This window comes from Patiria miniata, unplaced genomic scaffold, assembly GCF_015706575.1.
Source record: "Patiria miniata isolate m_02_andy unplaced genomic scaffold, ASM1570657v1 HiC_scaffold_9, whole genome shotgun sequence".
Classification (NCBI taxonomy): Eukaryota; Metazoa; Echinodermata; class Asteroidea; order Valvatida; family Asterinidae; genus Patiria; species Patiria miniata.
Window position 1 is genome coordinate 17,080,378 of NW_024037076.1, and position 22,489 is coordinate 17,102,866.

A 22,489-nucleotide genomic window follows, 5' to 3' on the forward strand; every position below is an offset into this window, starting at 1 on the left:
AGTCCATCACAAGTCCATCACAAGTCCATCACAAGTCCCTCACAAGTCCATCACAAGTCCATCACAAGTCCATCACAAGTCCCTCACAAGTCCCTCACAAGTCCCTCACAAGTCCATCACAAGTCCATCACAAGTCCATCACAAGTCCATCACAAGTCAATCACAAGTCCATCACAAGTCCATCACAAGTCCATCACAAGTCCATCACAAGTCCCTCACAAGTCCATCACAAGTCCATCACAAGTCCATCACAAGTCAACCACAAGTCCATCACAAGTCCATCACAAGTCAACCACAAGTCCATCACAAGTCCATCACAAGCCCATCACAAGTTCATCACAGGTCCATCACAAGTCCATCACAGGTCCATCACAAGTCCATGACAAGTAACTGTTCATCCCTGTCGCTTTTGAAGACTTGTGATTAACTTTTAGCGGACTTGTGATGTACTAATATAACTTTCTTACCACTTGTGAGTTCTCCAAATAAAACTTGCCGTTCAGCGATCCCGCGTCAGTTCTGTGAGAACCAACTGATAAGTGATAACCTGCAAAAGATGATAAAATTATGTAACTCATAAAAGTGTGTACACAGGACATAATAATAATAATAATGGATATTTATAAAGTGCACGTATCCACCAGGACTGGTGCTCAAGGTGCTACATCATTATTACCCCTGCTCATTGGGCACATAAAACATTCCAAATACCATCTCAGCTCCCTGGGGAGTATACAGCTCGATGCAGCCTGTTAGGCGCAAGGAAGCTAATTCAATCACAATAACCATCTCTGCCCTCACAGGTACCCATTTACTCCTGGGTGGAGAGAAGCAATGAGTGACAAAGTGCCTTGCCCAAGGGCACACGCACCATGACCCCGGCAGGACTCGAACCCACAACCTGCAGCTTTACCCGCAGACCACGAATCAGTGCTCTTAACCACGAGGCCACAGTACTCCATGTTTTAAAGGTATTACATATAAACGTATTACATGTAAACGTACATTTGCTTTTGCTGTAATTTTCAGAAATGAATGGACTTGGGCATTAGTATCTTATTGCAAATATTGTTATACCGACCAGATTTGTGTTCATAGATGCTGGAAAAACCAAGAAAAAAAATGCTGTTCTTGTAGTGTGGTTCCCTGACCCAATACTTCAGATAAAACGAGCAATTTATAGACATTGGGGAATTGTCAAGTCAGGGAATCAGCTCGCTTGCACCCAATCATAGATGTGTGACTGTCTGCAAACAAAATATGGACTGACTTAATTTCGTAAATTGGGGGCAGTATTTGAAAAAAGTCAGGGTTTTTTTCCGACGATGGTCGGCTATCAGCATATATAGAGGCCCACATGTAGACTTACCAGACGTGTCGGAAGTCAGAGCAAGTTGCAATGCAATTTCAACAGTCACCAAGATCAAACAAAGAGGTGCATTTCTAAAAGAAGACATCGTACCGCAGACCTGCTGAAAGAATATTACATTTAAAGACCGAATAAGATTGAGAAAAAAATCTTTTTTGTTAACTTTTTTCTTTGATTGTGTCAATTGGAAACTTGTGCCTGAAGAAAACATGGCAAAGGCACAATGCCATGATCCTACCGGTAGCTCGCTATAGGCCTAACTAGTTCATCAGTGGTTTTGCAAGGAAGCTAGTAATTAATATGGAAATAAATGTGTGTTCGGGAGGTATTATAACACTCTGTTTAAGACTGGTGGGAGTCTGGATGGGTAATTATCACCCATCCAGACTCCCACTTGTCTTAAACAGAGTGTTCAATACCGACGGAACACATATTTATTCCCATTCATAAATACCTTTTCGGTGAAAAAAAAAAAATCTTTTCTGTCCAAAAGTCAAAAAAGGCAAAACTAGACGTTGCCAACCATTTTGTTCAACAATTTTACTTCATGTTTTACAAAACACCCCTCCGACTATAATATGGAATGCCCCTCCACAACTTGTTACCTTATAAGGACATTGGCGTCGCGCGTACTGCGCGATGTCACACAAAACGCAGCTGGGCTGGTGTAGTGTGAATTACGTGACTGACGTTCCAGCAAGCGCGTGATCTTTTTGATGTTGGAATTTAGATAATAATAATAATATTGGACATTTATAAAGCGCAAACATATCCACCGTGAGGTGCTCAAGGCGCTATACATAATTGTATACAAGCAAAACAGCAGCAAAAGTAGGTAAACAAAATCAATATGATTTTATGAATTAATAAACAAACTAAACAAAGTAAGGTAAGTAACGGAAGAGCAGAAAAACAAAATAAACATAAATGCAAGGGATTAATTGAAAGCTAACGACATGAGGTGAGTTTTAGAGCTGTTTTGAAGGACTGAATGGTTTCTGAGGTTTTGATGTGAATAGGTAGCCGATTCCACAGACGAGGTGCTGCTACAGAGAATGACCTGTCTCCCCAAATACGGTGTGATTTTGGCTCATGTAGTAGATGCTTGTTACTGGATCGGAGAGTGCGGGAGGGTCTGTAAGTGGAAAGCATGTCCATGATGTATGAGGGCGCTTTGCCATTTAGAGCTTTGTAAACCAACAACATCATTTTATAGATTATCCGAGAGGAGACTGGTAACCAGTGTAGATTTTTCAGGATTGGGGTGATGTGGGAGGATTTTCTGGTTAATGTGACCACACGTGCAGCAGTGTTCTGAATACGTTGGAGCCTGGTGAGTTGTTCTTGCGGAAGACCAAACAAAAGGGAATTCCCCATGTCTAGCCTCGACGTAACAAAAGAATGTATGATTTGTTCAGTCGAGTTGCGGTTGAGATATTTTCTGATTTTGCTGATGTTGCGAATATGAAATGAAGCTGAACGAACAATATTGGAGATTTGACTTTTGTGTGACAATGAAGAATCAAAAATAACACCCAGATTACGGGCTTGGCCAACTGGAGTGATATGAGAATCGCCTATACTAATGAAGGGAATATTGACTTTTGAAAGTTGTTGTGGGGAGCCAATCATCATAAATTCTGTTTTATCATCATTTAACTTCAAGAAATTATCTTGCATCCACTGGCGAATTTCACAAATGCTAGTCTCTATAGATATATGCAAATGTGTGCAACGAACCTGGAAATTACATAAAACGTCTGAGAAAAGGCAGGACGTCTTTTTTATCCAGGGTGAGTGTGATCCTAAAGTGTAAATAAACTAGATATCATGAATTGTCAGACCTCCTAAAGCTACGCGCTCCTATTTCTGCGCCCTCTCCTTTAACTTATATTTTGCAAGGCATGCATCCTAAAAAATGACAACCTTTCACTGGGATCATATCCTTTGATGCACGAGCTTTACCAGCAGCTGAAAAAAATGTGGAAATTGAAGGCTTTCCCATGAATTCAGGCAAAAAATGAAAAACATCGGCATTTTACAGCTAATTACTAAGAACAAATGCAGGCAGATGCTTCCGGGCCTGCAGAAGTCAAATATGACCGAAAGGTGACCTTTCTTGGTCTCCCAATATCGTCAGTATTATACTTAAAGATTTCATAGATAAGAATTTGCAGTTTCTACAAGGATGTAAAACTTACGGTGCAACTAAAAAGACACATTTCTTATATTTTGGAAAAATTCTGCCAACCGGACACACTTACCTGCCGCCAAACATCCAAATTTTTACCTTACCTTGTGATTTCAACCAAGAGGAATCCAGGAAAGAGTGGACATGCGAAAAAAAATTGGTAAAAATGTGTTTTTGGAGCACATTTTGCATGCACATGTAGTGCAGATCTGAGTTGAAGCAGCCGGTCAAAACTGATTGAAGTGTCTGGAACAGCGGTACGTTATACGCATGACATCGATAACCATGACGTCGCATGAGACGTCGCATGAGCCGGCCAATGATAGTGCAATACGTCATTATGAATATTTATTTTCTCATGAATATTTAGTTTATTTCAATGGATACTTCAAATACGTCCAAAGATTGATCATTGCAACAGCGATCGTGCGCGGCCTATCGGTTAAGAGACCCGTGTATCAAGCAAGCGTCCGAGGTTCCAATCTCGATGAAGTGAGCGACTGATTGATAAATAGAAATTAAGGAAAGGAGGGGGTGAGAGTAGAGGAGGGAAAGTGGAGGGAATAACCATAAAAAGAGGTAACTTTTGGCGCTAGAAAATTAATTGAAAAAAGTGGTGTCCGGTTGGCAGAATTTTTCCTAATCTTGAAATTACAAAAAGTGTAGGCCCCCTATTGGCATTTAAAAAGAAAGGAAAAAGAAAGAAAATATGCTTGAAAAGCTCAGGAAATGTATTTTCCTAAAGCCAACAAGTCTAACTTATTTTTTTTCAAAAACTGTTTATATTGAGTCACATGGCGGATGTGATGGCCCGGACAGCACATATTTTTCATGAAGTGTCTCCTGTGCAGAATTAGGCCTAGGCAGGATTCTTTTCTACAACGCCAAAACTGCACGCTTTGGAATTCCCAACTTGCTGCCTCAAATATAGAGATTTCGCTTTGCACGGTGGATGATCGTAAGCCAACAATATAGTTTTGTTGAGGAAAAGAGTGGTTGCTTTGCTATTTTTATGCTACTCTGTAGTACTTGGTTGCAAAGCCTTATCTGCGCAGCTGCGCAGGAAAAAGGAGGGGCCTAGAGGATCGAGGATACATGGGAATCTTTCCTTTTATTAATCTATAGGAATAAAACGAAAGTAGGCTAGGCCTACGAGATTCAGGATTAGGCTACAGTACAGTTGTGATATTGGTCAATGTTGGAGGTGTGGAGAGCTTGTTTGATATAAAATGAGGAGGAATCAAATGATATTTGTATCGGCCCCTATGGCTTGCACAAGTTGCCTGGTTTGACACAACAACAACATGCCCTTGGACTGACAGAGCATTACGAAAATCAAAAAGGTGAGTCCCTACTCCTACCTCTTTAGATCGTCTTTCAAGATCAGATCAAGCGATGGACTTTGTCACTTCAAACAATGTACAACACAAAAGCAACATGTAGATTAAGATTCGACGCCCTAAAAGACCTCAAGATAAGATGTCTTTCTTTTTTAAAATCACTCGGAGTCGTATCGTGAAATCGCACGTCACTTTGCGATCGCCCGATGATCTTGAGCATCGAGATGATCTGACGAGATCGTACGGCGCGCGAAACACATGATGGCGCTCTTACACTTTACTGCGGAAAGAAAAGTTTGTAACTTTTTTTACAAAAGAAAGTATGGAGTGCCGATTCAGGCAAAATCGCGACACGTAAAACTAACTGAATGGTCAATACATGTAAAGCCCCAAAAGGCCAACAAAAAAAGTCTCCGGTTTCTGGTATGGAGCTTGCCCAAAAAAGTGGTGCGGCGACGCGGCTTTTTTTTTTTTTTTTACATGATATACAAATGGACACGGAACGCGCAAGATCTGAGACAGGGCTAACGAGGTATAAGTTTTTGTCACTTCGTGAAAATAAAAAAACACGGATTTCAGGCTTTTTGTAACATGTTTGTTTATGATAATTTCAAAAGTAAACAATATTTCGCTTTGAAACTCGGCCAAATTCTTCTTTTTGTCGAGTGCAATAAATTGGCCGGCAAAACCCAAATTTAGAAAAATTATCTATTTTCGCAGGTTTTTATCACTTCTTGAAAACATCGTCGAAATTGGTTTTGGAAATTAATTTTAATAAAAAACTGAACTTTACATGTACATACTATGTATTGTGCCTTAACATATTACTTCGTAAAAGTCGGGGTAAATTCTTCTTTATCATCTCTGTGTTTTGTCATTATTTAAACAAAAAAAAAGGGGTTTTACAAGTTTCAAGTTGATCTTTGACAAGAGCACTTTTTTACACCAATCAGTGAACCACAGACACTCAAATCACATATAGATAAGTTTACATAAATTTTATTCAGCATTCTTTGCATAGTTATCCAGATTTTGATGCGGGGGGGGGGGCACAATTCAGATTTTACTGTCTCGAAGCCTAAAAATACTTTTGGTGTTTTTTTTTTTGTTTTTTTTTTGCTTTTGTTTAACGACGCCATCCCGAATACGCCATTGGTTCTTTGCCATTATCAAGACAACTTAACCAGTCCCAAAATGTTGAAAAATGTTACAATATGCTTGTACGAATGTTTATACTTGACATAAAATGCAGAGAGTGAAGATTTCAACTCTTATAGGAAATTACAGCATGGAAACAAATAAAACCTTTAGGCCTACAATGTTTACATTTGGTCGAATGGTCGGACTACAATACGCTATTCGCGAGTTAAATTTGAATAAAATCTGGAAGGCTGACCTAATCCAATTTTTTGCACGTTTTAATTTTGCATTCTCCCGACCAAAGAGACTGTTACTATATCACATGATTATTTCAGGCTTGAAGCCTCATGCTCGCAACCCCCAGCTCCCGCATAGTCTATGTAACATTTCGCCATGGTCTATAACATTTGAGCAGATTCGCTGATTAATTATGCAAGACAACCGCATCTTGACCTCTAGATTTTAACCAATCAGCGGGCGCTTTCTAAAACGGGTCTTTCGTTCATTCACCGAAGACATCGATAACAAAAAAATACCCAAGACACTGTGGTCACGCACTCTGTATTATGTTACGCGACACGCGCCCGGCTGTTGTTGTACTACAAAACACTGCATTCGAATTGACCAACCACAGTTTTAGTCCTGACTTGGGAATGAAATGACGTCACGATTTACGGTAAAGTCGACTCCGATTGGCTGAGGCGCGAGATCGCATAAATATGCATGCTTTGACATATCAGACGTTAAACAGGAGACTTGGCTCCGTGGATAACGGGTCTGGTGTAAATTCCATTCTCACCCGTTGTGAACAAAGTATTGGCGCTAAGCGTCTCTTACAAAACTATATTGTTGATGTACCCTAACGTGGCGCGGCCCCAACGTGGCGCACTTTGATTTTTCGCCTGTAGCGCCTAGCTAGAGCAAAACTTTTAACTGAAATTTCACAGAAAGTGACATTTCATCAAGTTCTAAACACTCCCGTTCATAAATCGTGATTCTATTCACCTGTTACAAAGTTAGAAGAAAAAATTATTTTGGCGTGATTTTCCGATTTTATTTTCAAGTGCAAAGTGAACACTTTGAAAATGCCCCGAAAATGATAAGAAAATAATTTTCTGACAAACATCTGGCTGGGTATGTAAGTAGAGATAATAATGATTTATCAGAATTTATCAAGTTAACAGAACTTCTTCAATGTTAATTTGGAATTTTCCTAGAGTTATTTAAGTGCGCCACGTTAGGGAACACTCCGCGAATTTGTGCCCAATTTCCGGACACCAACGTTTTGGAATTTCGGATTAAATTTTATGAAACCGAAATAGTTCACAGAGGTTAAATAGCATGCATTAATAAGGTCAAAGTACCAGTATTTTACTGCATGAATTTGAGGTTTGTCAACAAAGAGGTTTGGCAACACTACACGATGAAAGTTGGGTAAGCTTCGAAGTGCGCCATGTTAGGGAACACGACTATACAAAAAGTTGCCCCGAATCATGTGATTAGCAACCGTGTCTTTAGTCTGGAGAAATCAAAGTTAAATGTGCTAGGCATTCTGAGCAAGTCAGTGTACCAGATGTTTTTCAAATTTAAATCACAAAGGGTAAAGGTCACTCGCAAATGGCGTATCACTGATCAAAGGAACATTCAAATTCCACAAGTTCTTTGATTTGTGCAGACTGTTCAAGGCATTTCCTTTACTCCTGTTAAACTCAGTGGGAAGCATGTATTACTGTTAAAATATGCTTAAAGCAAGACAGAATACAAATCTATACATTATACTCTGACACAATTGCCAAAGCAATATCTATATACCAGTAAAATAAGTACAGAAATCTAGTCTTCAAATCTGCATCAGCAAAAGTATCAACGATTAACTAGACATGTCTACAATGACAACATCGCCAAAGCGTAAAATCTAGAACAGTAAAATAAGTATACAAATCTACGTTGCAAAAGTGCTAGTCTTCAAATCTGCATCAGCAAATTTAAAGACAGCAATAATCACATATAACAACTAACTCAAAAGTATCAAACTAGAAAAATCTACAATGACAAAATTGGCAAAGCGTAATATCTAGAACAGAAACATAAGTACATGTATACAAATCTATGTTGCAAAAGTGCTAGTCTTCAAATCTGCATCAGCAAAGTCAGCAATAATTTCATATAACAACTAACTCAAAAGTATCAAACTAGATAAATCTACAATGACAAACTTGGCAAAGCGTAATATCTAAAAGAGAAACATAAGTATACAAATCTATGTTGCAAAAGTACTAGTCTTCAAATCTGCATCAGCAAAGGTACCAACAAGTACATATTAGCTATCTTAAAAAATATCAAAGTAGTCAAAACTACAATGATAAAAGTGGACAAAACCTAATATCTGCATCAGCAAAAGTATCAACGATTAACTAGACATGTCTACAATGACAACATCGCCAAAGCGTCACATCCACAACAGTAAAATAAGTATACAAAAAGTATGTTGCAAAACTATTAGTCTTCAAAGCTGCATCAGCAAAGACAGCAATAATTACATATAACAACTAACTCAAAAGTATCAAACTAGATAAATCTACAATGACAAAATTGGCAAAGCGTAATTAAAAAGAAACATAAGTATACAAATCTATGTTGCAAAAGTACTAGTCTTGAAATCTGCATCAGCAAATGTACCAACAATTATATATCAACTACCTCAAAAGTATCAAAGTAGACAAAACTACAATGACAAAAGTGAGACACAACCCAATATCTGCAACAGTAAAATTACCAAAGTATACAAATCTGTATATGCAAAAGTATCAAAGAATACATTAATATTACAGGGAGAGTTAAAAAGAAAGTGATCAGGATTAATTATGTCTCGCCCTTAAAAAGCAATTAAATTTGATACACCAATGAAGCAGGTATTAGACGAGCATGTTTTCCACTCATCTGAAGAAAAAAAAAGGATTACTCAAATTGATCCTTGCCATCAGAAGTTACAGAGATGCCAACTTTACAGACTACAAAATAGTAATGATTCTTCCTGCAAAGAGTAATGCTAATGTAAATACATAGGACAACAGTCAAGTTAAGGCCAAAACAAAAAAGTCTCCGGTTTCTGGTATGCGCGCGCGTCGCCGTAGCCATGTGCGTCGGCAAAATGAAAACAGTTTTTTTTTCAATGAAAGATGATGTCTCAAAACCGCCAAACTCACTGGTTTGACTGGAATCCTGCTGCTGCACAATTTTAACGTGTTTTTAGATTGGGTTATGGTAGAGAATAAGCTTTATGTGGCTTCTCTGGACTCCCATATATTTGCACTAAGTTTAGTCGGGCACCATTTGCAGTCATCAGCAGACATTTGAAGCAAAAAAATCAGGTAAAAAAAAAAAAAAGCCGCGTCGCCACACCACTTTTTTGGGCAAGCTCCATACCAGAAACCGGAGACTTTGGGGTTTTTTGGCCTTAAGAGAAACCACAGTAACCACAATGTTGACGTATAGGACAGCTGGAATTTTCAAGAGTAGTAACATGCCTCAAAATCCTAATAATTACTCCAAAAGAGTAATGGTTGGCATCTCTGGAAGTTATGCATGTTTTGAAAGAACCTAGTTTTTACAACTGTCCAAATGCATTGAAACCATTCAGTTGAGTGAGAACCAGGGCCCAATTTCATAGAGCTGCTTAAGCAAAAACTTTGCTTAAGCAAAAAAAAAGTTCGCTTTATATAATCAGGTTACCCGCCAAAACTCCATGCGATTGTTATGCTAAGTAAACAACAGTTAAATACCAGTCACAAGCAATGTACATCGCATGGAGTTTTGGCCGGTAACATGATTATATTAAGCAAGGGTTTTTTTGTGCTTAAGCAAATTTTATGCTTAAGCAGCTCTATGAAATTGGGCCCAGAGATTACACCCAGACATTCAACTTCAAAATAAGAAATATAATTTGAGTCAAGACTGAAACGTTTTTACTGTCAGATTTTGTGTTTTGCATAGGAGGAATAATTCATATCTTTTCTGAAATGAAAATGGTGATTTGGGTCTGTTTTCCTTGGCAATTTTTTAGTTCATTGTATTTAAAGGGTATTCATCAATGCGTATCGGTAAATGATGAATTCTGCGGTATTTCTGTCGAAATAAAAATCACTTGTGAGTAGAGTATGTAAATTACGTGAAATGTTCAGACGGATTACTAGTCAGTAACATGTACTTAATGCCAATGTTATCTTTTTCTAACTCTTGTCACTTTCTTTTTGGGTCACCCTGTAGTTCCAAAAGTAACAAAAGTATTCAAATTTACAACATTAAAGGTACTAATCATTTACAAATCCACTGTGGCACAATAACAAAAATATACACATAAAAAAACTGTTGATAAGCAATTTCAGAATTATATAACTTCTAAATATTTCTATCATTTTACAACTTAGACAGCAGTACAGGGATATAGAAGTGCTGTCTGAGTATTAGCAGATAAGCATTACAAAAAATAGACCTCTAAATGTCATGTTTTGAGAAGGATAAGGAAATATAAAAATATAACTTGGCAAGCAAACAGAAATCTATCTAATTTATTTTGTTAAAAAATATTTTTACAACCTTTTTCACCAAGGAAATATGAACCATAATGAAAGTGCATTTTGGTTATATAATCCTGCTGCATGCAATTTATTAATACAAAAAGCAAATGTAGTATATAAAAACATGCCACAGCAAAAGTACCGAAATATACATATGTCGAAAATTTCCAAAGTATATTGCCATTTTTGCAGAATTATACAACTTCCAATTTGTTTTCTGATAACATGTGATATAGAAAAAAATCTCTAATTTATGAACGAGTATGAAAATAGATATATTTTTTTTACAATTATTTCTACAGGACTTTTTTTGTAACATACGTTTGCTCAGTATGTGTAGAATTCAGCAATATAAATATACTTTTTTTGTTACCAAGTTTTAAGGCAAGCAAGAAGTTAACAAAACCTAACTTTAAAACTTAAATTCAAGCAGAATATATTATTTCTACAGCTGCAAAATTTGGCATGCACTTTAAATAAGTGCTAAGAATAACTTACAACAGATGTATATCATAACACATGATAACTAAACAGATTTCAAAGTATGATTGTATTAAACTAATGTGGGGTGCTGTGGACCAATGGTTACAGTGTTAGACTCGTGTGCTGTGGTGCATGGGTTCAAACCCTGACTGTGGGAACATGGTGTGCTCTTGAGCAAGGCACTTTACCATTATTGCTTCATAGGTCCCGCGTGTTGTGTAACTCACGTTTAAGAACCCAATAACACTTATCGCTAAGAGAAGGGGTTCACCCCAGTGTTTCTGGCCGTGGCTGCAATATGCGCCGCAGCACCTTGTAAACCCTTATAAGGTGCTACATAGTGGGTCTCATATTTCTCATAAAATTTTCATTTACCTGTCTCTAATATTAAATAATAGACATAATTTCCAGCGCCTCGAGTACCTAATTGTTGGAAGATACCGGTACCTGCGTTATATAAGACTCCAGTAGTATATTTCATTATGCATCCACCTGGGACCTTAAAAGCAAAAAAAAGACACCCACATTAAATTACTGTACCCGTGCTCTTCCACAAATTCAACTTGTAGGCTATTCCAAACAAGAACACCTCGTTTTACTTGGGCGTCTGCAACCCTCTGAAAAAAAAGGGATATATTTTAGGCAAAAACAGAACCCCCTTGCTAGCAGGCTGGTTCCCAGTCCATTATCGATACTGACTGTGAGACGGGAACCAACAAACCCAGCGAGAATGGAATTATTGTCGGGCCGCGACTAATTTGTAAAGTACTCAAATTCACTATAAATTAAACGTCGGCCATTTTTTTTTGGGGGGGGGGTTAGATGTCTCAATCAAAAGTGAATAAAATTGTATTGTCATTTAGAAAATTTGTTTTTTGGGGGATGAAACTCAAAAAGCGGTCACGGGAAATGCAATTTTATTTTAAAAGTAATAAATATACAAATATACATGTCATAAGAAATATTACAAGAGTAGATGTCGTGTGGAACTGTGTAAAAGTCATACAAATATACAATCAGAAGAAACGTTTTAGTACTTATCAAATAGTAACACCAGCCATTTGCTCTTCAGGGCTGCAAAATGCAGATATGCCAATCAAAAGAGCAAAACTGTTTTTGGCCAAGATTTGAAGACTTTTTCGCTCAAAATGAATTTTCAATTCACATGTAATATGTTATTTCCATTTCTTCTTTTTTTTTCCATCTAACATGTCTAATGCATCTCTATGCACACCAGAGGTCCACCTAATTTGGGCAAAAAAAAAAAATATTCAAGCTCTGGTCAAACCAAAATTATGGAATTCATGCAGCAATGTTTTTTTAAAATTTTCTTCTTTTCTTTTGGCTGGTTTTTTTTTGTGTACAGACAAGGTGAATACTATTTTTTTTTGTCTTACGGACGGGCTGCAAATTATTCAAAATTTCAAAAGTAACTACTCCATAACAAAACATGGGCAATTTGTTTCATTCGACTTCTCATTCAAAGGTGAATAACTTGTCGCTGCTAGAAAAACTAGCATTTAAAAACAAAATCTACATGTACATGTCTTTTTTTGTTTGGGGGAACTTCAGAAAAATAGCATGGGGCAACAGGAACTTCAAAACGATCAATGAAAGACCTTACTCACATGATGTGGATCGGCAAGATTTTTTTTCTTCTCTTTAGCAGATTTGAATAATCTTCAGAGGCAAAAAACAAAAATCTTGTTAAGATCGCAACATCAGGCCGTCAGAAGTTCTTGGATTTGAATATGTTAGGTCAATCCAGTCAGAAAGCAGTTTGCAGCAGTTTTATTCACTATTAAAGGTACAGTCCGTCATTTGTAATTTGTGCATTTTGTAAGTTTGAAGCAACAAAAGTGCTCAAAATCTAAAGAAGGGCACTGAACAACTAACCTGATGAAGTTTCAGCTCAGCTTCAGCTGTATATTCCGAGAAAAACAGCATTCTATGATCTCAATTTCAAATCAAAAGTTGCTGAATCATGTTTTGAATTGGGCCTGAATTTCAGCGTCCGAGACACGTTCTCACTGAGACGATTGCAGCTACGCGATGTGGGGCACCGATCTGACGAATTACAGCAACTGCGCGCGCGTGTGCGTTGTGTCAACGCTTGCGCGTGCTTTGCTGAATAAAAAAACGAAATACTAACGGAAATTTCCAATGGTGCTTCTTAAGACGCACCGTTGGAAAGGCCCTCATTTGTTGATTTCTTCAAAATGACAGCTTGCCAGAAAGAATAATTTCACAGGGAGTTTAGTCTCCTTACTATCATTCAACCAAGTATGATTTTCAACAATAATTACGCCAGTCATTTTTTGGATAGCTGCAAATGATGGAGTCTAGCTTTAAATGAGATAAACGTTGTCATCCCTTTCATCTGCCATGTTATTATTGACTTCCTCCAACTCCCCTGTCATGCCTGTTCTCTCTTCCTTGTTCACGTTGAACTCCGTTTCCACAGCCCTCTTCAACAGCTTCCAGAATTCATCGGTCTGCCCTTGATGACTGGTTCCGGTCGGCCACGGGATGAACGAGACGGTATCCAGAAGATTGCGCATGCTGTGGCACTGCTCCTCATTGCGGATGTCACCGAACATCAGCGGGATGATGAAGTTAGTCTGGTTCCGCAGCATCTCGTCCACGGCGCACAAGAACTCGAAGTAGCACCACTCGCTGGCCATGAAGTCCGGGGACAAGACCAGGAGCGTCTTGCGGCAGCTGCCGACGGCAGCCGTGATGTTGTCAACAATTTCTGAAAATGAACACACAAAGTGAGTCTTAGCGGTACATACGATCAGTTGCAGTTTCTTTTGTGTGAAGCAAAATTAATCGTTCAAAATCTTAAGGCAAAGGATTGTGGAGGCCTGGTGTGGCACATGAGGCCCCACAAATTTCCAATGCCCCCTCCTCCCCCTCCCCCTCCCCCAGGTGCATTATTGCCCCCACAAAAAAAAAGGAAATTTGCGTCACGGTCATGCTTGGATGGATTCGATACTCCAACAAAACTGGTGTTTGCTGCTCGTTTCAATAACTTACATGTATCAATTTCGAGAGTGTGAGTGACATGCACAAGAGGGAGTTACCAACTCAGAAACAGATGGTCACTAGAATAGCCTTTTGAGGAATCTCACGTGATTTCACAGGTCAGTGGTCACTCACACGCCCACCATATATTGGACGTCTATTAAATAAGCCGCCATAGACCCTGGTGATAAATAGGCCCACTTCCGAAAATCTGAGGAAAAATACTCACAACTCTATAAGGTGTTTGAGTCACATATCAAATTAAAGCTTATTTCATCATCTTTCATGTCCTCAGTGTTCCAATTTTTTCGGGGGGGGGGGGTAACTAATGACTTTTGGGAGAAAAATCGGATATTGACAGTGACAAAAACTGCAGAACATGCACATTACCAACAATGCAATGTTCTGTATGATTGATCAAGCATGCTAGACTTCCAAAATGGCAGATCTTGCACCGTTCACGGGACGTCTTGTGGATGCAAATCCTCAATTCCGCTGCAAATCACAGACTGTAAGACTTAAAGATATAGTCCATCATTTGTAATTTGTGCATTTTGCTCGTTTGAAGCAACAAAAGTGTTCAAATCTAATGAAGGATACTGAACAACTAACCTGATAAAGTTTCAGCTCAGCTTCAGCTGTATATTCCGAGAAAAACAGCATTCTAGGATCTCAATTTCAAATCAAAAGTTGCTGAATCATGTTTTGAAATGGGCCTGAATTCTCACTGAGCCGATTGCAGCTATACGCGATGTCGCACACTGATCCGACAAATTTTAGCAACCGCGCGCGTGTGCGTTGTGCCAATGCTTGCGCGCGCTTCGCCGAATAACAAAACGAACTACTAATTTAAATTTTCCTACGGTTCGTCTTAAGACACACTGTTGGAAAGTCCTTCTTTCGTTGATTACTTCAAAATGACAGCTTGCCAGAAAGAATAATTTCACAGGGAGTTTAGTCCCCTTACTATCTTTCAACCAAGTACATGTATGTTTTTCAACAATAATTACGCCAGTTACTTTTCGGATGGCTGCAAATGATGGACTATAGCTTTAATCCAATATATAGCTGTCTAATGTTGGTTTCAGCTTGGGCTTTTGACACTGCACTTTCTACAGTTAGTGCCAAACTCGTACATGTACGAGGTATATTTGTTAGTACGAAAGCGCCAACCTCGTACATGTACGAGGTAATGTTCATGATTAAAATCGCCAAACCTCGTACATGTGCGAGGTAGAGTAAACATGTTATCAAAAGGGGGCGCTCTCGCTCTTTCTAATGGTACCATTTTCATGCATGTACGACCTGTATTTATTTCTTTATTCGAGTTCTTGCAAGAGGGCGCAGCACTAAAACTCGTATTTTGGGCAAAAAGTGCGGAATTCCCCTGTGTGCAGGACAGTGTTTCAGGGTGTATCACTATGTATTCGACTACTATTGACTTTCCAATATACCAAGGATATACCAGAGAGCAACAACAACAAATTTAGTGAGTAAAACTTATTTCCTTTTTTTTTAACAGAATTTTGAACAATTAACAAAAAACGCTCGAAGTTGGGCACTTGAGGGTTAAACTTTCGCGGGCACTGAAAGAGTTAATATTCCCAGCCATAGTAAGAAAAGTCAAAGGCATAAATCAGACTGGTTCCTTTTTTAATTACCTCTCCCGGGTAGGAAGTTCTGATAATGCACACAGACATCACAGCCCCACTCCTTGAGCTTGGGTACCAGACAATGAATCACAAACTCTTCCTCGTCTCCACCGCCTTTGTAGGCCACAAAGACGTCATGTGACTTGCCTTCTGTTCAATGAAGTCAATAAAACACAAGAAATTCTTACGATTTTATGTAATAGTCAAAGTTTCTTATCAAAGTTTTCATTATGCACTTCAACAAAACACATGGAAAGTAATGAAAGTATCTATTGAAGATTTAGACACTTTTGTGGATCTGGGATATGCAACATGAAAAGTCCCCCCCCCCCCCCCCCGGGTCGCATTACTGTTTGTCTTGGTCAGTCAGCAATTAGGGATGCTATGTGACTGGCTCTACAAAAAAGGGTAGTCAGGTATTGCAAAAACGTGTGAGCTGCTGTTGCTAATGAGGACAAAATCATCAAAAAGTGATTCTGCATGTACATGTATATGATTTTTGGTTTGTTTGATATCTATATTTTCATTATCCATATTCACAAACATGGTTTATGTTTAAAAAAAAAAAAATGAAAAAAAAAACACATTAGTAAATGCCTTTAACTTAATCATTTGTCAAAAAAAACCAAGATGAAATAATATTAATCATTATTTTCACAGGAAGTTGCGTGTCATTACTATGTTTAAACCAGGTAAGCTTTTTAACGGTACCCTTTGGTCCCTCACATTTTGGATAGAGCTCTGCAAATGATTAACTACTCTACCTTTAAATGGACTCAATCCCAATTTTCTCATGATACCTGTGAGCATTCCTCAAATAGCATCTTGAACTGAGTTGCTCTCTTGTGTTTATTTTTACCTTGATTTGATTTCTTCTTGTTCTTGAAGAAGAGGTCCTGTATCTTGCCGCGGTGTCTGTAGATGAGTATGGGCATGACTACCATGAGAATAGCAAGGACTGACAGGGCTGATATCATGATGACCCAGGGAACCTCCACGTCATCATCAGGGTCATCTGTAATGCAAAAAACAGCTATCATTCACTTTTGAATGAGACAACAAACAAACGAAAATTGGTCTATGTTTAGTCACAGAATATTTACATGCAAGGGCGGATCCAGGGGGGGGGGCCAAAGGGGACCATGCCCCCCCCCCCAAAACGAAACCAATATTTTTTTTTTATGTGACGTCGCAATAAAGGCAGGCAATGAGTACACCGCCATCTTTTGCTCAAAAACATTGGCTAAAGTGGTCAGAAATTGCCTCAGATTGCACCACAGAGCATCGAGAATCCAACAAATTTTTTGGGAGACACAATTTTTGTTTGGCCCCCCCCCCAAAAAAATTGTGTTCTGGATCCGCCCTTGTTTACATGTACTTCATCACAACAGTCAATCAGCTCACACAGGGTAGACTGGTTCCCACCCCCTATTGTGATTTTAAAATGTAGGGACCGGGAGCCAGTCGACTTTTTTCAGAGAGTTGCAGATGGCCACGACGGAAACATTAAAATGTTCATTAAAATGAAACACCAATGTGGGCAATTTGTCTCAAGAAAAACAAAAAGAGGACAGCCGTGCATCTTTACAGTCAAGTTGTACATTTTATATTTCCTGCCTGCCACCTTTTGACAATAAACTAGAGAGGGCGCTGTGCATACCAAATACTTTGATGACTGCTTTGCTGTTGTTGGTGCCATACTCATTTGTTGCAGAGCAGGTGAGGGTGGCCATGTTGTGATCTGGGTCTAGAGCTGGTACTCTCACTGACCTAGGACCGGAGCAGCAAAGTATGAAAAACAAAAACATTTTAAAAAATGAAGGGAAATAATAATCCACCATTTACTTAGCCTTGGTCAAGGCGTTCAACGATAGTGTAGCGGAAAGTGTAGGGACTTATAGCTAGTTTATTTACTATGTCATTCCTATTGCAACAACGTAAATTCACTGTGTGTTGGTGACTGGGCGGAGCGTAAGAGCCCAGTGGCTGATTGCGCGTACGCTATTGGTTGCCTTAGGTCCATAGGTTTAGTACATGCATATGTGTTTGTGCGGCGTATGCATGTTCACATGAGGGCTATTCACGTTATCGCGCGGAGGAGTTGTGCTGTGGACAGCGGACGGTAAGGTCGTATATTGCTCGCGCTCTGTGTACACTTAGTGTACACTGTTTACTTAGTGTACATTGTTTACTTAGTGTATATTGTTGACCTAGCCGTGCATTGTTTACATTAGTGCACATTGTTGACTTACCAGTGCATTGTTTACATTAGTGCACATTGTTGACTTAGCAGTGCATTGCTTACATTGGGCGCATTGCTCAAGCTGTGCGCGTTAATTGCTGCTTAGGTGAGCTGTCTTAGAAGCGCTTTCTCAGTCTACAACCCCCCCCCCCCCCCCCCCCACACCCCTGTGAGCACTTTCCCTCCTTCAGTTCACCATAGAGCAGCCTCTTTGGTAGGTGCTCATCAGACGTCCCAAGTGCCCCGTCCATCTGAGTTGGGCCCTCTTGAGAAGTGTTGGAATGCTTGTCATTTAAGCCATCTGCAGAACCTCTGTGTCAGAGATCCTGTCCTGCCATTTGATGCCAAGCAGTCTCCTGAGGCATGTGAAAGGAGTTCAGCTGGTCTGCGGACTCCAAACTTGTTGAAGAATGTAGCTACACTATGAGCCGTTTACATGAGACAGCATTTTTAGAGTTATAAGATTTGAAGCTTTGCATGGTGGGGTATCGGTATCGTTTTGGTTTGCGGTAACACCATGTGGTAATAACTACTGCTTAGAAGATATTAGTTCTGAAAAGAACTTGTCCTGCTTATTATCAACTTAAAGTTTGTTTTTTTTGTTCTGTTAAGAACAGTCCTGCTGTAAGTTCTAAACGAACTTGTCTTTGGTCTCAACGTTTCGACTAGCCTGCTCTAGTCATTGTCAGGAGACTGAAGATAGTTGGAGATACTACTCCTTAAGTAGGATTTGTTAGGATTGGGAATGCTTGCTGGGCACGCCCTGCTTGCTCGGGTGTGTCAGTTGGTTGTGAGCCATGGGCATTGTGTTGAGGGATCCCTGATGAGCGTCCTGCTCGCTCGACTGTGTCATTTGGCTGTGAGCCTTGGGCATTGTGTTGAGGGATGCCCGCTGAGCGTCCTGCTCGCTCAGGTGTGTCAGTTGGCTGTGAGCCACGAGTGTTGCAACTTGGAATAACTGAATGCCAGTTAGAGTTGACGCACGATTCCGAAGTTTGTCAAAATTACTTTCAAAATGACAGGTGGAGGTGATTGAATGAGTATACAAATAATACACAAACAGTGTCGTAAAGGCTGTTATTATCCTCGTCCAAGATATTTAAATTATTTAAAAATGTTATGCATCATCAGCCACGCCAAGTTTCCTGCAATTGATCATAAGTATATTGCGCAGCTGCGCAACAAATTTGTTGCTTAAATCCTGTGCACGGCGTACGTTACGCACTGTTTCGTGAAAACGCGGCTGCTGGACAAGCGAGAGATTTGAAGTGAAACTAAACTTACATCCCAGTGGACCGCTGGATGACCTTGCCGTTCTTCTGTTGCAGGGTCCAGTTGTAGCTGGTGACCGGCGGTTTGGCCGGCGCCCAGCATGTGAACAGCGGCTTCTCGTCATGCTGAATGGTCTTCTCACGTGGGGAAATGGACACCTTGGGAACATCTATGGATGTGCAAATAAAATTAAGACATCATTAAAATAAATATTTTGGCTTAATGATGAACCCATTGTATGGCAATCTTTGCTTTTATGGTTTCACTGCACTCGCTATGGGCTCTGTGCGTCAACAAAGAGGGCGCCCTTTTACCAAGCAACGACGTCCCATTGGCAGGACACAAACGTTTGCTGCGCACCCGTTCCTTGTGTGTGACGCACATACACCAGGGAATTTTTACTATGCACAACGCAGCTAGTGGCAACGATTCGTAGCAAAATATTACAGTCAGGCAAGATGGCGTCGTTCAGTCACCCCCAACTGTATAGTTTCTTTGCTGGTGGTGGTGGTGGGGGGGGGGGGGGTTACTTGTGAATGGAGCGGATAGACCTTGTGTACCAAAAGTAGGTTGCAGCAACACATCATACATACGAGTTGAGAGGTTTTGTTTGTCAAATGCCACATTTTTGTGAAATATCAGAACTGATTGGCATCTGTATCTCCCAAATATTATAAGTTACACCATGAGCGATTGGAACACAGAATAATAAAGTGATGAGTCTGTATCTCAAATACCACAAGGCCGAAGGCCAAGATGCGGTTGTCTTGCATAATTAATCAGCGAATCTGTTCAAATGTAATAGACCATGGCTTTTGCCTCGGCACTGAGTCTATTACATAGACTAAGTGCGAGTAGGCCCGCTGGTCTAATTGTTGTGCCATAGAGGGCGCACCATGCACCATCCACTATGGATCACTAGCGTCTTGGGCCAAGACTATTGCCAGACCGGTTAAGCCAGCCAGCTAATGAGAGCTTACATCACGGATCCTACACACAAGGATTAACGACTCGGCCCTACTCCTGGTTAGACGTGTGATAACGGCCTGTACTGGTGGCAAATACCATGAATACTTTTCAACAAAGACCACTGCGCGCGGTGGCTTTCAGATTTGCAAGGCTCTTCGCCCGATCTGGCCTCGAAGTCTGTCAAGCCAGCAAATTATATTTTTGAATATTCATGAGTCTACGTTTTTGGTCTTTATTATTGAATTCTGATAAGTGATAACTACATAACCATGGTAACGCCGAGCACAATATCTTTAGCTTTAAGATGAACAATGAAATGTCGCTTTCGTTTCATCGGTTCGGCATCCTATCTCTCTAAAAATTAAAAACGAAATTTGGGTAAACGGTGTTCTCCTCGAAATTTAACGTTTACTTCCCGGGTAAATACTTCATCTATGACGACAAAAACTGCACAATACCATCTGTTATATATTTATTTTTTAAATAATGTGGAACAACTATATCTTAAATAAGAAGTAGTTTTACTTACAGTTTCATGAATATTTCCGTTTTAGATGTCGTGCAAAAACCAAACACAATGGCACATCTGGAAAATTCGCGATTACGCACCAACGGGTCTTAATGCCCGTTATCACGCGTCTAACCAATTAAGGCAAGTCCACTGAGTGCATTTTGTACTAGAGCTCAGAACAGTCATTTATCCTGGTGTCTAGGATCCGTGCTTACATGACACATTGAGGATGACATCGGGGCTTGAGACTGTCCCAAGGGAGGCCACATCAGAAACACATGATATGGTCTTGCCATCATCCTGCCAGGTTGGGGCGAAAATGAGGTCGCTTTCAACATCAAAGGACACACCATTAGCTGAAGGTCTGCAGCACAAATATGGAGATACAAAACAATTGTTTACAGGTAAGGCCAAATAAAAAAAAAACAACATGTTTCTCGTCCGTGTTTTTGAAAAAAAGGAGGAAGAGGGGCTTTTTATTTTTTATTTTTTTCAAGATGGCCGCCATTATAAAATTTCCTGTAACCGTTGGTGTTTCCACTGTTCAAAGACACTTTTAAAATGAAAGACAAGTTGGAGAAGAGAACTGAATATATTTACAGTGTCATTTAGAGTTGTATTGGTCTACAATGAACAGTTTTAGATACATTTCCTTTAACCCTGGACTTTTTCGGTGCTTTTTTATTGCATTTTTCAAAAATAAAAAATAATTAAACAAATCCAGGTGGCCTCCAAAAAGGAAGCGGGCGGGGACGAGAAACATGTTTGTTTTTTTTACTTCGCCTAAACAAACTGAGTTTGTGCAAAAAATTCTGATGCAACACCCGAATAAATCCTGGTCATACATGTACACATGTAGGTACCGGTATGGCCCGGCCTACTTCAAAATTATAAGTTTCGTTCAACAGTAAATACGGTAGAAGTTCCACTGCATAGTCACGTAATTGGAGGTGCATGATGCAGATACATGTATTTTCAGGTGTAATACAAAACAATGAATGTTGAATGGAAAGAATAATTATTTCGTCAAGTGCCAGATGGAACAGTCACCTCTTAAATTCTTCTTACCACTGCACTCATTATTCATGTAACATCAATTGCAAGCCCAGGACCTGTTCTGTCAAAAGCAGACACTTCTGGGCAGAGGTTGAAATTGAGATAGGGCCAAAAAACGCTGTGGGGGTGATTTTTTTTCCATTTTCTAATTTTTGCATATTTGTAATCCTGAGCATGTCTAAAATATACTATAACAGTTTGAAACCCTAATTTGATCTCTAATTATAGTATTTTTGATGATTTGTTAAGGTATATCAGTTAAAGAAATGTCTGTTTTGTGATGTTCGTGTCCATTTTCTCTGTTTCTACTTTTCGACCCAATGAACTTCAAAATAGCATAACTTTGCGCAGGAATGACCGGTTTCAAAAATTAAACCACCTATTAAAAGGAAACAGAACATATTTTAACAATATGCAAAAATATCATTTTTGACCTTATGCCCAGAAAAGTCTGATTTTGACAGAACAGGTCATTAATGAACGCCAATAAACTAGATTACGGGCCCTGCAGCTCATTTGTCTTCAGTTAAAGCAAGCAGTTTTTTACAAGACCAGTGCCAAAATGAATAACACACATGAATTGATAAAGAGCTAGTAGCTCATTTTTGTTCAGAAAAAAAGGAAATATTTTGTACTAGACCTGAGTACCACAATGACACC

At 39.4% G+C, this 22,489-nt stretch overlaps 1 protein-coding gene and 1 long non-coding RNA gene across 4 annotated transcripts in view; both read right to left on the reverse strand.

Annotated features, from left to right (window-relative positions):
• Positions 1-328: 328 nt before the first annotated feature.
• On the reverse strand, positions 329-5,168 carry LOC119721057. Its single transcript, XR_005270140.1, has 3 exons — positions 4,922-5,168; positions 1,370-1,472; positions 329-547 (listed from the first exon to the last, which is right to left on the reverse strand). It is a non-coding gene; the product is annotated as an uncharacterized LOC119721057 (long non-coding RNA).
• Positions 5,169-13,322: 8,154 nt separating this feature from the next.
• The window catches only part of LOC119720190, a 47,652-nt gene continuing 38,485 nt past the window's right edge, over positions 13,323-22,489 (reverse strand). For all 3 annotated transcript variants that reach the window (XM_038189769.1, XM_038189767.1, XM_038189768.1), the window contains exons 11-16: positions 20,989-21,137; positions 19,306-19,462; positions 17,440-17,549; positions 16,639-16,794; positions 15,789-15,929; positions 13,323-13,855 (exon numbers count right to left, since the gene is read on the reverse strand). In XM_038189769.1, the coding sequence (XP_038045697.1) occupies positions 13,449-13,855; positions 15,789-15,929; positions 16,639-16,794; positions 17,440-17,549; positions 19,306-19,462; positions 20,989-21,137 (1,120 nt within the window). In that variant the 3' untranslated portion in view covers positions 13,323-13,448. The remainder of the gene's footprint in view (positions 13,856-15,788; positions 15,930-16,638; positions 16,795-17,439; positions 17,550-19,305; positions 19,463-20,988; positions 21,138-22,489) is intronic.